We start from the raw sequence: 15713 nt of genomic DNA on the forward strand, positions 1-15713 counted from the left end.
CAAAATAGTTCACTTGGATTTTGGTGAAAGGAAAAAGAATGAGTGTCTAATCTAAGCAGCAAAACATGATAACCTACATAATTACTAAAATGTGCTTCATACATTCAAGACGGAATTCTCATAACTGTGACCATCTATATAAAACCACCCCCGATCCATGTTATTTACTGGCTTACTGGTTTTGGCCAACAATGATATAAAAGTATTAAATGAAAAATTCTAGAAGTAGTTAGCAGGTCTTACATTGTGCACCATTCTAAGTAGTGTGATGACATCTGGCACTGACATACCTAGATGTGAATCATCATTTGTCCAGAATATCTCTGCTGTCTCTAAGCAGCCACCTGAGTTTTCAGATCAATTCAGAGTGTTGTTCTTCTGGTGTTCTTATAACCCTGAGCCTACCAGGAGTGATTCCTGAGTGCAAAGCCAGGAGTAACCCCTAAGCATTGTCAGGTGTGGCCCAAGATAAAATAAAAAAACATGGTGAAAAACAGTATAGTAAAATATGTGAAACCATATTCACGTACCTCCCACTATAGCTTATTGTTATAACTCTCCTAGTTTGTTATAATTAGTTTTTTTTGTTCGTTTGTCTGTTTTTTGTTTTTGGGTCACAACCAGCAGTGCTCAGGGGTTACTTCTGGCTCTACACTCAGAAATCGCTCCTGGCAGGCTCAGGGGACCATATGAGATGCCAGGATTCGAACCACTGACCTGCTGCATGAGAGGCAAAAGCCTTACCTCCATGCTATATCTCCGGCCCCTGTTATCATTAATTATTAATGTGCCTAACTATGGATTAAACTTGATCACACAAAGGTATGTACAAAAAAGAAGCAGCCTATGTATGGGGTTTGGAAATTACCTGTTTTGTGGCATCCACTGAAGTTTTGGAATATATTCCCAGTGGATAAGGACAGACTAGGTACTGTATTGAAGAATCAAAAATGGATGACAGTTCTCAGCCATGTGTAACACAGTTTGGATATTTTAATCAAGAGCTTATTGGATTTTTTATAGAAATGAAAACAAAGGACAAACAAAAACTATATAAAATTAGTTTAAATTCTTAGCCAACTGCTAGAAGTAAACATCAGTCATGTGAACATCCAACAGATACAAAGAAATAATCACATGTATGTAGTCTATAGTGTTGAATCCGATGTAATAATAGTATATAACTTAAGTGAACACTGCCGCTTCCATAAATTTTAACTGAAATAATTGGGGTTTTTATTTCATATTGCCTTAAAGAGGACATTTGGACCTCTCAGAACAAGTAATCACTATTCTTGCCTTCTCCTATTCTCTTTTACATAAGGAGTAGCTTTGCTAGTATATTTAGCAGCACAAGTACATTAGGAAATTAGAGATCATTTCAATTCCATTTCCATTTCTTTTCATTCCTGTAAAAAGCCACACAGTAATGATAAAATGATCATATCAAATGATAAAAGATCATTTGAAAAACTAGAATTTTCTTACTCTGTTTATTTTAGCACTTATTATAAAAAGTGTTAGCATGACTTTTTAAGAATAAGAAATAAAAGCACTTAGAATAGTTCTAATTAAGAGTTCAAGTAGTAGCAGCTTTATTATAAAAAATATAACAGGTTTTATCAGTTAATATTTGGTATTTCTATTTTCCTGTCAGTAATAACAAAGTCTATATGTGATAGGGTGAACATAAGAATTACATGATTTTAGTGATTCTTTTTACCATGTTTAAAAATATTTTCACTTCCTCAACTGATTTAAGAGTTGTACACGTTTTGACCACTCAAACCAATTTAAATCTCCCTTTAAATTCTTGTATTAGTAACCAAGATATGCAACCAGTACGGTGTCTCTAAGCTATGTAGAATAATATCTTACAATATTTTAAGGCAAGCTGAATGATTCCCAAATTCAAATTTCAAATTCTGTCTACTGAAAGTTTGTGCAATATTTGTGTATGGGATTTTTATACAAGAAAAAAGGATCCTATACCAATGAAAAAGTCAACCACAATCCATCTCAAATTTGGAATACTATTAAGATAATGAGAAGTAGAAAAATCTTTTTGAAATCAATGTCTCTGGAGATAAGTTAATCCTAAAGACCTCCGTGGGAAATAAAGAACATTTGAAGGGTTACATCACATAGATAGGATTTAACACTGGAAGTTTCTTCTCATTTGTCCCTTCATCTCTCCTTCCCTCTGTCCCCAGAAGTTAGATTTCTTGAGCAGAGCAAAATGTTTACCCCCAGAAAGGTACCAGACTTCCTCTGATACCTTATCTGTTGGAGGAAAATTAGACAGTTTTAGAGGCAGATTTTACAACTTCAGAAATGAAACAGTGAAAAATTTAGAATTTTTAGTATTTAGTATTTAGGATTGGTGAAATTCTTATTTCATAACAAATGCTTTTCATTTTAAGTAGCCAAGGATCCAGAATCATGACAGAAAATAAAATGTTTTCCCATTTTTAAAGAAGCAATTTCTAGTAGGATGCTCTCAGTGCTATTTAAAATTAAAAGGAATACTATCAAATATAATTAGAGAAAGCACAAGGAAAACAATATTCCATATCGATTTTTAGCTAAAAAATACTATTGATAACTTCTTTTGAGAAACATTTTTTTTTACTGGCACACAATGATCATTCAGTATCTTGAGTACAGTTTTGCTGAACTCTGAGGTTTATAGAGTTGAAAAAGTATGTAAAATTTGTTAATACAGTAGACTTGGTTTTACTAGTATAGTATAGCTCATTTCTATCCATCTTTAACATTATCAATTTACCATTAAAATATATAGACTAGTGCCCTGTGAATACCTAATTTTGAGCAAAATTCAGGATTCTGAAGCCCAACCATCTTAATCTTAAGGAATGTTAAGGATGCTTTACCCTGATAGTCTGATGAGATTCCATTAGGCTTTAACACTGGTGTTGGCAATTGGCTTTCTAGTGTCTACCAGTGTGAAGGTGAGAATCTGTGAAGAGGTAAGGAATACTTTACTCCAAAAGCCTCAAGAACCCACTATGGCATATGTACTGTATATTGTAAAGTGAATTATGCATAGAAGTCTGTGCAAACTAAAACACGCATTTCAATAACATCCTCAAAAACACCTAATATAGTTTAGCATTATTATTTAAGTTATATAAAACACATCTTTATAAAAGTACGGTTTTTTTAAAGTTTAAATTAGACCCTAAAACAGGTAGCTAGGCTCGCTTTTTAGTACTAAAATAAGACTATATCGGTCTACATTATTGCTTGGTCCTATGACATCAAATACTTGAAACATAAAATCCAGTCTGTTTCTTAAGGAAAAGTGCCCCAAAACTTCAGCTGTCTTCAGTCCTCTGACACTGCAGCGAGGAGTGTGGTCCAGAAACCTGGGAACTGATGCTACTCCTGACTTGCTTTATCAGGATCCCAAACTGAGTCTGCTTGTAAGTTGCCTGCTTGAGCCAAGAAGCTATTCGTTTGTGATCCCCAATCGTAGTAGTCAGGAGCAAAACTTGAAGAGAAAAAAAGAAAAAAGATTAATGACTGGAAATCTTATACTTTTCTGGATAACATGCTTATTTTAGTTTTTTTTTCTAGAATTTAAGCAATCCCTGTAAAAATGTATAGTTTTGAAAAATAGCTTCTTCAAGTTATGATGCAGCTAGAAGTCTGCAAAGTCAAAAATGGATTAAAGACCTTGATATCAGATCTGAAACATAGAAGAAAAATAGGCCAAATACTCCATGACATTGAGACTAAAGGCATCTTCAAGGAGGAAACACCACTGTCCAAGCTGGACAAGTGGAAGTAAAGATAAACAAATAGGACTACATTAAACTGAGAGGCTTCTATACTTCAAAGAAAACAGTCACTAGAATATAAAAACTACTCACAGAATAGGAGAAACTGTTCACCCAATATGTACCTGATAAGAGGCTAATAATTAAGATATACATGTACTAATAGAATTTAACAAGAAAAGTAACTCTAACCCCATCAAAAAATGGGGAGAAGAAATGAATAAACATTTCCTCGGAGAAGAATTACAGATGGTCAAAAGGCACATGAAAAAATACTCCACATCACTAATTACCAGGAGATGCAAATCAAAACAACAATGAGGTACCATCTCCCACCACACAGAATGGCACACATCACAAAGTACAAGAACAACCAGTGTTGGTGGGTGTGCAGGTAGAAAGGGACCCTCATTCACTGTTGGTGGGAATACTGTCTAGTCCAGCCTTTCTGGAAAACAATATGGATATGCCTCAAAAGCTGGAAATTGAGCTCCCATATGGTCCAGCAATACCACTTCTAGATATATTCCCTAGAAACACAAAAACAATACAAAAATGCCCTCTGCTGGGCCAGAGAGATAGTATGGAGGTAGGGTGTTTGCCTTGCATGCAGAAGGACGGTGATTTGAGTCCCAGCATCCCATATGATCCCCTGAGCCTGCCAGGAACAATTTCTGAGTATAGAGCCAGGAGTAACCCCTGAGCACTGCCGGATGTGACCCAAAAACCAAAAAGAAAAAATGCCCTCTGCTCCCCTATGTCACATAGTACTATTTACAATAGCCAGAATCAGAAAACAAACCAAAATGCCTGATTATGAGTGCCTGATGATGAGTGGCTAAAAAAACAAAAACAAAAAAAAACAAAAACTGTGGTGCAACAGATACTATGCCACTCTTAAGAAAAATGAAGTCATGAATTTTGCCTATACATGGATGGACATGGAGACAATTATGCTGAAATGAATCAGAGGGAGAGGGATAAACATAGAATAGTCTCACTCATCTGTGGGATATAAGAAAAACAGAAGACAGTATGGCATTAATATCCAGAGACAATAGAGATGAGGGCTAGGCAGACGAGCCCATGAATATGAAGCTTACCACAAAGAGAGGTGAATATAGTTTGAACACTAACTGCACTGACAACTACCATGACAATGATAGTTGGAGTTGGTCACCTGACAAGAACAGGGTGCTGAAAGGGGATAAAATGATATGCATGTCACTTCCTCACTGACAACAGCACAAACCACAATGTCAGAAAGGTAAAAGAGAGAGATGGAGAGAGAGAGAGAGAGAGAGAGAGAGAGAGAGAGAGAGAGAGAGAGAGAGACAGAGGCAGAATGCCTGTTCCATAGACAGGCAGGGAGCTGGGGGTAGGGGGTGGAAGAGAAACAGGACATTGGTGGTGGAAAAGTTGCACTGGTGTAGGATGGTAATTCTATGACTGAAACCCAACAATAAGTATTTCTTTAGCCAAAGTGCTTGAATAAATTATTTTTTTAAAAATCTGCTGTAAAAATCTACCATAAAAGTCTACAGAACACTGAAGAGCCCAGATGAGAGGCACAGCCCTAACCCACATACCTTGCATAGTGGAATGTTTCAGCAGCAAGGTCTGTCTGTACCTCCTTTAAAAGTTGCATAGACTTTTAATGGTCTGTGAGCCAGTACAGCAGGTAGTGTACTGAACAAAGGGGGAAGAGGATCTCTGAGCTTCCACCTTATGCAGCCCAGACCCAGGAAAAAATGAGTACAGCACCACACAGAAGAGCAGGCTGCTGTTAGGGCTGCAGTGTGTCTCACACACTCGGGGTTGTCATCGCCTTTTCTCTCTGTCTCACTCTATCTCCAGCTCCAGAGCTTTTAATGCGGGAACTTTCCATGTTTTAAATATGATACAACACTCCCTTCTAAACATGCCTCTCTCATGTGAACTGGGGTCTTACCTTCCTTGGAGGCCCTGGGGTGCAATATTCCAGGCTAGGTCGTCATCACTGTCGTATCTTCGAGGGTTATCAAAGAAATAAGATCGGGGACTGAATCCATGGCTGGGGACCATTCCAGGGTTGGTCTAGGAAAACAGTTACTTTTTAAGCCTACTTTCAGATTAAAGAGCATTGACTCAATTGTATGGGGGTTGCATTTGTTCAGCTGGTGTGTGTGTGTGTGTGTGTGTGTGTGTGTGTGTGTGTGTGTGTGTGTGTGTGTGTTTAGGAAGAGGCCTGAACCCAGAGCCTCACACGTGCAAGGCAAGTATTTTAAGGCTAAAGTATATCCCTGAACAGTTTGTTTCAAGAGAGATTAGTTTTTCTTATATCTTTATTGCCAAAATCTTAATGGTAATGGCTAATTTAGACCAACTAAATAGTCCCAAATTGAATATAAGCTTGTCTCTTTAAATGCATGCCCTTTTTTTTTCAAACCTCAAGCTAAGTTTGCTTCAAAAGAAAGACAAGGACTGGCTTAAGTAAGAAAAAGATGATAACTGTATAAAAACACTCAAATCTGGCATAAAATCCAGCATTTGTTTGACATCTTTGCTATCCCTTGACACCCTTTAATATTCCTAGTGATGGATTTGTAAGTTAACCAATAGGGAGCTTAAAAGACAGTACAGGGAACTGTCTTGTACTGTGTGCCTTGCACACAGCTGACCCAGGTTCATTTCCTGGAATCATAGGATATTCCCTGATAATAGGAAGAAGCAATCCCTGAATGCGGAGCCAGGAGAATCCCTGAGAACCACTGACTATTATCCCCACAAGGCCAAAAACAATCACAAAAATGTTAACCACTAGCAGGGAGTAGGTTATTATGTAATGATTATTTCTATATGTTTTGTTTTTGTTTTTGGGTCACACCCGGCAGTGCTCAGGGTTTACTCCTGGCTCTGTGCTCAGAAATCACTCCTGGCAGGCTCAGGGGACCATATGGGATACCGGGATTTGAAGCACTGTCCTTCTGCATGCAAAGCAAATGCCTTACCTCTATACTATCCCTTTGGCCTGATTATTTCTCTGTAAATTCCTGCTTTTCTAACACTAATCTAGCCAAAAATAGATGAATGGCAAAGTGAATTTACACAGGTGGGATACCTTAAAATTTACTATTCATAGTCATTCAGTTATGTCTATGCAAAAGAATTCATTTGGACCCTTTCTTTACACCTTATATAAAAGGTAACTCAACATGAATCAAATACCTACACTTAAGAGAAGAAACTGCCGAAAAGCTACAGTGACAAATCTTCATGAGCTAGGATTACACCAAAAAAGTCTTAGATATAACACCAAAAGCATAGAGCAGGGTAGGAAAAGATATATTCACAGGGCTGCATCAGAATTAAAAATAATAAATAAAATAAAGATTAAAAATATCTGGGCCAGAGAGATAGCATAGCAGTAGGGTATTTGCTTTGCATTCTGTCAACCCAAGATGAACCTGGGTTCTATACCTGGGATCCCATATTGTCTCCTGAGTCTGCTAGGAGCGATTTCTGAGGACAGAACCAGGAGTAACACCTAGGTGCTGCCACATGTGACCCAAAAAACAATAAAAAAAAATTGAAATATCTGTGATGGGGCCGGAGAGATAGCATGGAGGTAAGGCGTTTGCCTTGCATACAGAAGGATGGTGGTTCGAATCCCGGCATCCCATATGGTCCCCAAACCTGCCAGGAGTGATTTCTGAGCCAGGAATGACCCGAGTGCTGCTGGGTATGACCCAAAAAAACAAAACAAAAAAAAATATGGAGCAATTTCTGAGCACATAGCCAGGAGTAACACCTGAGCATAACCGAGTGTGGACTCCCCCCCCCCCCCCAAAATCTGTGCTTCGAAGGACAGCATCAAGGAATTGGAAAGGTGGTGCCTTGGGAGGGGTGGGGTGGGGTATCTGCCTTTCACACAAGGCCAGGAGTCTGCTCCCCAGAACAGCTCCATACACTGAGTGTGATCCAACACTGAGTGTGATCCAATGAACACAAAGTGTGTGATACTTGCCCTTTCCATCTGAGCATCTCAACCAAAGTATGGAGAGATGCTCACAACTGAAACAAAAGTGTGAGCCCCCCTCAATTACTATTCCTAGCCCCAGCAGCAAACATTGCAACAAAGTGTGTAAGCCCCAGAGAGTGTGACAATGATAACAATGAGTGGAAGGAGAAAAGTAAAACAAAGAGGAAATAGCTTTCTATTTATGATTATCATTCTTTATACTCAATGTACTCCCTCATGGTAAATTAGGGGGATAACATTCAGGACATAAAAGAATCATTTATCTCACTAAGAAGTTATTAGTTTTGTCCACTGGAACTGCTAGAGGGCTTCAAGATACATTCAGGGACATTCAAAGTCATAACAGTTCTCATACTAGAACATTAAGTTTTTATTTGCCTTTTCTTTTCTTTTTTTTTGGTTTTTGGGCCACACCCGGCAGTGCTCAGGGGATACGCCTGGCTGTCTGCTCAGAAATAGCTCCTGGCAGGCACAGGGGACCATATGGGACACCAGGATTCGAACCAACCACCTTTGGTCCTGGATCGGCTGCTTGCAAGGCAAACGCTGCTGTGCTATCTCTCCGGGCCCTTTATTTGCCTTTTCCATTGTGTTAACATTTGTACAAATGATGCAATTGCTTTAGCACTATCAAATCACTGACACCAATACATAATTAGTTTTTTGTTTTTGTTTTTGTTTTTTTAAAAAAAAAAGGACTCAAAGGGGCTAGAGCAATACTACATTGGGTAGGGCACTTGCTTTATTTGCCTTACACACAGCTGACCAGGTCACAGCCAAATGCCATTGTTAAAGCAACCAAATGATTATATTAAATAGAAGGGGAATTCAGTTATTCACCATATATTATGCAGACTTTTTTTGTCATGGGTATTTAGCAACTATTCTGAAATGATTACCATAAAAGCAAGATATATTAGTTTTCGGCCACACCTGGTGATGCTCAGAGGTTACTCCTGGCTATGCGCTCAGAAATCACTCCTGGCTTGGGGGACCATATGGGACGCTGGGGGATCAAACCACAGTCCATCCTAGGCTAGTGCGCCCAAGGCAGAAGCCTTATTGCTTGTGCCACCACTCTGGCCTCATCACTATAATCTTTTTAACACCCATACTTTGCTCATACTGGCCAAAACCATGCACTGTTCTTTTCTATAGATTTCACAGGTCAGTGATTTAAAACTCTACCACCAGTTAATGTGATTAGAATCATTTATAGAGCAAAGTTCCCAAGAACTACCTCTCCACAAGACTGCATTTTCTGTCCTTTGTTTCATCTCCCCCCCACCCCCCCCGCCCCTGCCGAAAACCTAAGGTTGTTTGACAGAAATGTGACCAAAGTAGGGGAATGACTTTAGAATTCTCTACAGTGTTTTCATTTCCCTATTTTGGTAAAACTTCTGCCAGTCAACTTATAGGTTATCTCGGGGTAGGAGTGAGGGGGAACAGGAGAAAAAAATACTCAACTCTGATTACCATGCAAGGTGAAGTAAAAAACAGAATTATTCTGTTTTTTTTCTGATGACCAAAAAATAATTCATAGCAAGGCAAGGCTCAAATACTAGTATATCCAAAAAGTAGTTAATCACTGTCTCAAGGCTTTGAAACAAAACATACTCTTATATAATAAAATAAAGTTAAGCTGAAGAGACATTTTATACACACACAACATATATATAGTATCTGGGTGTACTTGAGGTACTACATATATATATATACATACACATATGTATATATAGCATATATATAGGATATATACATATGTGTATGCATGTATATATGTGTGTGTATATATATATATATATATATATATATATATATCGTACCTCAAGTATACCCCAGATAATACAGGGATTAAGGCACTTGCCTCACATGAAGTCAACAAGGTTAGATCCCAATATTACACAAGGTTCCCAAATACTGTCAGCAGTGATCCCTAAGCATATAGATAGGAGTGATCCCTGAGCACCATCGTGTGTGACCCCAAAAGTCAAAGACAAATTTCTCAAATAGACATGTGAACTTTTTTTTAACTTTATTTATTGACTGATTAATTGATTGATTTCTGGGCCACATCTAGTGGCGCTCAGGGTTACTCCTGTCTCTGCACTCAGAAATTGCCCCTGACAGTCTGGGGGACCATATGGGATGCCGGGAATTAAACCGGGTCCCTCTTTTGCATGCAGGGCAAATGCCCTACCGCTGTGCTATCTCTCTAGGCCCAGACATGTGAACTTTTCATATAAAATAAAAGAGGCACTACTGAAAATCCTAAGAAAAAATTCTGGTTGTTGTGTAATTAGAATTTTGCAGCACTTTAGGTTCAAAACAAATAGCTTAAATAGCTTACTTACTAAGTCTTTTGTGGGATTTCTCACTCTGAAGAAGTATACTACTAAGGTGGTAGGTAACAGTTCCCACACAAAAAGGACAACTCCAAATACTACATATCCAGCATCTCCCAGCTGGTTCTTCAAATCTGCCTGTTGAAAGAGAAGGAAAAAAAGAGTCACTAAACTACCATATTTTCAAGCATATAAGACAACTATTGAAACAAAAAAAGTCAACCGAAAATCGGGGGTCATCTTTGAGTATATTTCGAAAAACGTTTCGATATGCCGCTAAATGAAAATTGTCTGGATATTGCCATAAAAAGAATTTTCCAACTCGATCCTGCACCAATCACTGCAACGCTGCTCAGACCGCCTCTCTAACTCAGCCAATCCAAGCAGGCTTTTTTTAATGTTTTTTTTTAATTTATTTTTAATTATGTGAACAATGATGCAAAGAAAGAGGACAAGGTAAAGTTACAGTGAAAGGGCAATCACCCAAAAACAGAGTTTTCAGAAGAAATCCCCCTGCTGACACCTTAATTTTGATCTTACAGTCAAAGAACATTAAGAAAAATAAAACCGAACCCGTGTACAATTACTTTGTCCCTCAAGTCCCCAGATTGTAGTATATTATAACATTTCTTAGCGGTACACCAAGCAATCTAAAGCCATAAAATTTATGTAACTCCATAAACTTGAAGGCATAGTAGTTTTTTACATTTCCATGCACATGCATATTAGTTTAAGTCAGGGGTCTCAAACTCAATTTACCTGGGGGCCGCAGGAGGCAAAATCACGGTGATCCTTGAGTGCAAAGTCAGTAGTAAGCCTTGAACATTGGGGGGTGTGACCCAAACAACTAAAACAAAACAAAACAAAACAAAAAGATTCCTCTAGGGCAGGGCCACAAAATGTTGTATGAAGGGCCGCAAATGGCCCGCGAGCCGCGAGTTTGAGACCCCTGGTTTAAGATAACCTCAAAAGTTTAGGTGGTTTTTTTTTTTTTTTAAGGCTTAGAGTCAAAGGAGCACAGTAAAAACAGTGTTAAAGTGACCATTAACGTTTGCATAGCCCCACCAAAATATGGGGGACATGGGAAAGAAAAGCCTTTGGTTTAAATACAAGGAGACCCTCCCCCTGAAGTTTCCTGGCATAAGACCAACTCTAGACTCCAGGCAAACTAGTTTGTCCAATCCAGGTCATTGTCTGTAGTGCCACTAGTTTTATTTTTCACACAGTCTCGTCGTTGGTATCATGTTTATGTATTGAAGATCCTGGAATCTGTATATCCTACATTGAAGTCAGGATGGTGCAGAGCGTCCTCTAATGTAAGCAGGTCGTTGTTGTTAAGTCTTCTCAATGTTAAGGGAAGACTCTTTCGAGTAGATCGATGTCAGAGCAGCAGTAGGGTCTTCCCTGGTAGAGGATTGCTTCCAGGTGATGTTATAGACAACTTTGGATGTTTCATAGATGGCTTCCCTGGTTCCGGGGTGAATGGAGAATGCCCATTCTTCTTAGGCCTGTGCCAGGTCATTATGTCAATGTTCAGGGTGTAAGGTTCCATTCAAGCAGGCGTTTTATGCATGCAAACTATACAATGTTCTGTACCCGAATCTGCACTGTAAAAAGCCTGCTCAAATTGGCCAGAGTCAGAGAGGAAGTCTATTCCAGTATAACCTTTGAACCTTTGCTTGTTGTGATTGGCTCACTGTGATACATACAGTTGCAGCACAATAATGTTCTGTGTAGCCAAAGCTGCTCTATCAGGACACATGCAAAGTAACTGAATGAACTGTATTAGAGCACCTCCAGCAAGCTAAAAGATACCGTAAAAGAACTGGTGTTGCCTTGGAAGTGGGGGGTAGTCTTATACAGCAAATATAGGCCTAAACCTATGTAAAATTAAGGGGTCGTCTTATATGCTGGGAAATACGGTAAAAGCATAGGAAGTTAAATTTAACTTTTTTTTTCTTCTTTTTGGGGTGGGGGGGTGCTGGGATGTGCGGCCATAGGGGCGGGTCAGCGAACTCGTTCCATGATGCCCCTGGCCCTCAAGCTGCTCCTGCGCCTCCGACCCCACTGCCAGGCTGGGGCCTAAATTTGACTTTTTCAAACATCATGACTCATTCTACTACACTATAAATCTCTTCCCCTAACATGTACATGCAAAAATAAAGTAATAGTAATAATCCAGTACTCAGGTGGAAAGCCATTTATATCATACAGATAGATGGTTCCTTTCCTCAATACACCCAAAGACATGAAACTGCCAATCTACTATTTATTATTTTCACACTCCAAAATCTTCTATCCAAATTAAATTTCTCTCTTAAATTGAAGTTATTTCAAAAAAAAAAATTTAAGTTAACTTCAACAATGATATTGAATATGCCTCAAGAGTGTATTTGTTTTTATCCCATATGAATAATACCTGCAACATTTTCTCTGCACCTATAGGTTTATATATCTAAAAGTAATATCCCTGAAAGCCAGGGTGGTAACTCATGAGTTGTGTGCACTCTTTGCAGATAGGTGGCCTGAATTTCATCCCCTGAATTGCATTTTCTCCTGAGCACTGCTGAAAAAAACCCTGAACAATGCCAGGTGTGGCCCAAAAGAAAAAAAAAAAATGGGTTCTTAACTGAAAAAAATTTGAAATTATTTTGTTAACAGCAAATCTTTTCACATGTATGGAATTTTGCATTTCCAAGTTGAAAAGTGCTCTGCCAGAGGATGGTGCCAAGGTATCCAATGTGAATATAAGCATTACCAATTTAATGCTGTCAAACTATCATTATCCTTACAAAGGGCTAACAACTTAAATTATTTATTTATAAAAATCAAAAGTCCTCTGTTATGAATGACTCTCAAGGACCATTATGAAGTTGAGATGTTTATATATTTCCTTTTTTCAAATCAGGGCACACAGGTAGCAGTACCTCACTCAACTCTCATCCTGACTTGGGTTTAGGCTGGTGTTGTTTTAATCCTTTCCAGAGACAATGCTATCCACATGCCTCCTCAGCTTTTCGTCTTGTCTTCACAGGTTTAACTGGCTGGGACCCCTTTCATCTTCACTTATTACCCAGAGACTTAATTCAGTTCAAGCTTTGAGAATTGTTGGGATTTAGAAGATCTGGATACATTGCCTCTCCAGAACTTTCCCAGAGAAGGCTAAGGATTTTCTGCAATTCAATCCAACAGATTTCTACCAGAAAAGTATTATTTCTTTATTGTGCTGCTTTTCAGTATGTCTGTTTTATTCAGTGAAGCAGGCAAAGAAAGAACCTACTAATTTTTCACTCTCCACACTTTGTTCAGGATCAGAGACAAAAAATTGATATTTATCAAATAATTGAAGGATAATTCAGCATTTTTTATTTTGAGCTTTGGGAGTATGGATTCCCAGTGCTACTTGTTCATTTGTTTTATAACATGAATTTATAGAATTCATTAAAAAAAACAAAAGTATTATGTTAAAGCCACTGGCAAGATGAGCTTTTGTCAACATTTAGGATTCCTCAAATACTAGTTTATATGCTACATTAATTTAAAAAATATTCTAGGGGCAGGAATTAAAATACAATAGTAGTTGCTTATTTTGTACCCAGCTGACTCTAGTAACATCCCATTATAGTAAACCAAGCCCTGCCACAAGTGATTCTGGAGCAGAGAGCCACGAGTATGCCCCAAGTACTTGATAGGGCCCCAAAACTACTCCCCCCACCCCCACAAAAAAACCCAAAACCTCAAAACTTGATAAATTTAGGTATTAGAGAGAGATTTTGTGGGTGTAGTGGTGGTGGTAATGGCAGTTGTGGTGGTGGTGGTGGTGATGGTGGTGTGTGTGTGTCAAATAATCCTGTTTCACAGCTGAGATTACATTTCACAAAAGACTGCCCAGTTCAACTGGAAAAGCATCTCCAGCCACAAAACACAGACTCGCTTCCCGAGTAAGGCCCAGCCCTTACTCACCTGGTCTGAGACATTGTACCAGTCATAATCAAAGGAGTTAACACTCTTGTTCTGAGAAAATGACAAGGTAAACAGGTTGTAGCAGGCTCGGGAGGTGTAGAGCAGAATGACAGTCACACCGATGGCAGTCACTTGACACACGGAGAAGCCCTGGAAAAGCAGCAACTGTGAGGGTGCCCTCAACTCAGGTATAGGCTGCTGACCTTTCTAGAACACTGCTGTGTCTGGGCCTGGCATCGGGTCTCCTTCAGTCTGAGACATAAGACCCATTCAAAATCTGACCTTTTTTTTGTTTTGTTTTTTTGTTTTTGGGCCACACCTGGCATTGCTCAGGAGTTACTCCTGGCTGTCTACTCAGAAATAGCTCCTGGCAGGCACAGGACACCAGGATTAGAACCAACCACCTTAGGTCCTGGATCGGCTGATTGCAAGGCAAACACCGCTGTGCTATCTCTCCGGGCCCAAATCTGACCCTTTCTAAAATGTTAAGCTATCTTCAAATAAATGATTCAAAAACCTGGAATTTGGTTTGAAGTTGTTTAGCAGGGTTAAACTATGGGCCATTCACCTAAAGCTGGATATTCGTAACATGAAGAAAGTAAACTCATATCTTTGTTACATTCCTCAGTGCCACTTGCTCAACGCTAAGAGGATTATCTCAGCAAATGGGCCCAGTGCCCCTCTCTGGTGCAAGGACAACACAAATAGCCTCAGAGTGGTGCTACGAGAGAGCTGTGCTTACAATGTTCTGGGGTAGTGAGAACCTTCTCAAAACCCAGGTTCTTCTAGGCTGTGAGCAATACAGTCCTGACGTGACTCCAGGCTTGGCATTATATAGCAATCAGTGATTTATGTCCCAATTCCTAAAGCTACCTATTTCCAAACTCAGTTGAAAGGTCCTTAGCTAGTAACATCCCTATAAACCCAAATTAGAAACTGATGTTTGAGTTTTGTATTTATTTTGCTAATCATTTGTTTGTTACTGTGTTTACCATGGGGATGCCCTAAATTGTATTTGATTATCTAAAATTTAACTCTTTCTCCAAAGTCACAATTCTGCTTGTGAAAACACTGGAGAGTCCCTCTGTAGTAAAATATAGAGTTAAGGCCAAATTGAATCTAAGATTCATCAAAGATTACGGATGAAAAAAATAACACTGTCACACTAACTTAGGATTTTCTCAGAGTTCAACTAAATCTAAGGATGCTGTGATTAAAGCTCTGTAATTCTGAAATTCGAAATATAATAATCTATTGGTCACTGCTAAAGACATAACACTGTGGAAGAGAGAAGTGCCCCTAAATCTTCAAACTGAAAAAATATATATTATACGGCCTAAAGAAAAGGGGGGGGGGAACTTGAGGGATGGTGTCTGCTCAAGAGACAATCACTGAAATTTAGAAGCAAAGGGGAACTACATTCACTCACCATTCCATAAGGGAGAAAAACAAGATTCAGAGAAAGCAAGACCTCTGGGGGAAGAGGACCAACATCTCTGAAGCCCCAACAGGGCAACCTAGGCAAGCTACTGACTGTTTTCTACCTCATCCACAAAGTGAGGTTAATACTAGCTTCAGTGG

At 38.9% G+C, this 15713-nt stretch overlaps 2 protein-coding genes across 2 annotated transcripts in view; both read right to left on the bottom strand.

Moving 5' to 3' along the window:
• LGALS8 (galectin 8) overlaps nucleotides 1-15713 on the bottom strand; it is an 811943-nt gene that overhangs the window by 296102 nt on the left and 500128 nt on the right. The gene's annotated exons all lie outside the window — the stretch shown is intronic.
• Nucleotides 1572-15713, bottom strand: part of GPR137B (G protein-coupled receptor 137B) — a 51918-nt gene continuing 37776 nt past the window's right edge. Inside the window, exons 4-7 of the mRNA XM_049789005.1 lie at nucleotides 14133-14282; nucleotides 10179-10307; nucleotides 5755-5879; nucleotides 1572-3514 (exon numbers count right to left, since the gene is read on the bottom strand). Of these exons, the coding sequence (XP_049644962.1) occupies nucleotides 3403-3514; nucleotides 5755-5879; nucleotides 10179-10307; nucleotides 14133-14282 (516 nt within the window). The 3' untranslated portion in view covers nucleotides 1572-3402. The remainder of the gene's footprint in view (nucleotides 3515-5754; nucleotides 5880-10178; nucleotides 10308-14132; nucleotides 14283-15713) is intronic.

This window comes from Suncus etruscus, chromosome 15 (assembly GCF_024139225.1).
Source record: "Suncus etruscus isolate mSunEtr1 chromosome 15, mSunEtr1.pri.cur, whole genome shotgun sequence".
Lineage (NCBI taxonomy): Eukaryota > Metazoa > Chordata > Mammalia > Eulipotyphla > Soricidae > Suncus > Suncus etruscus.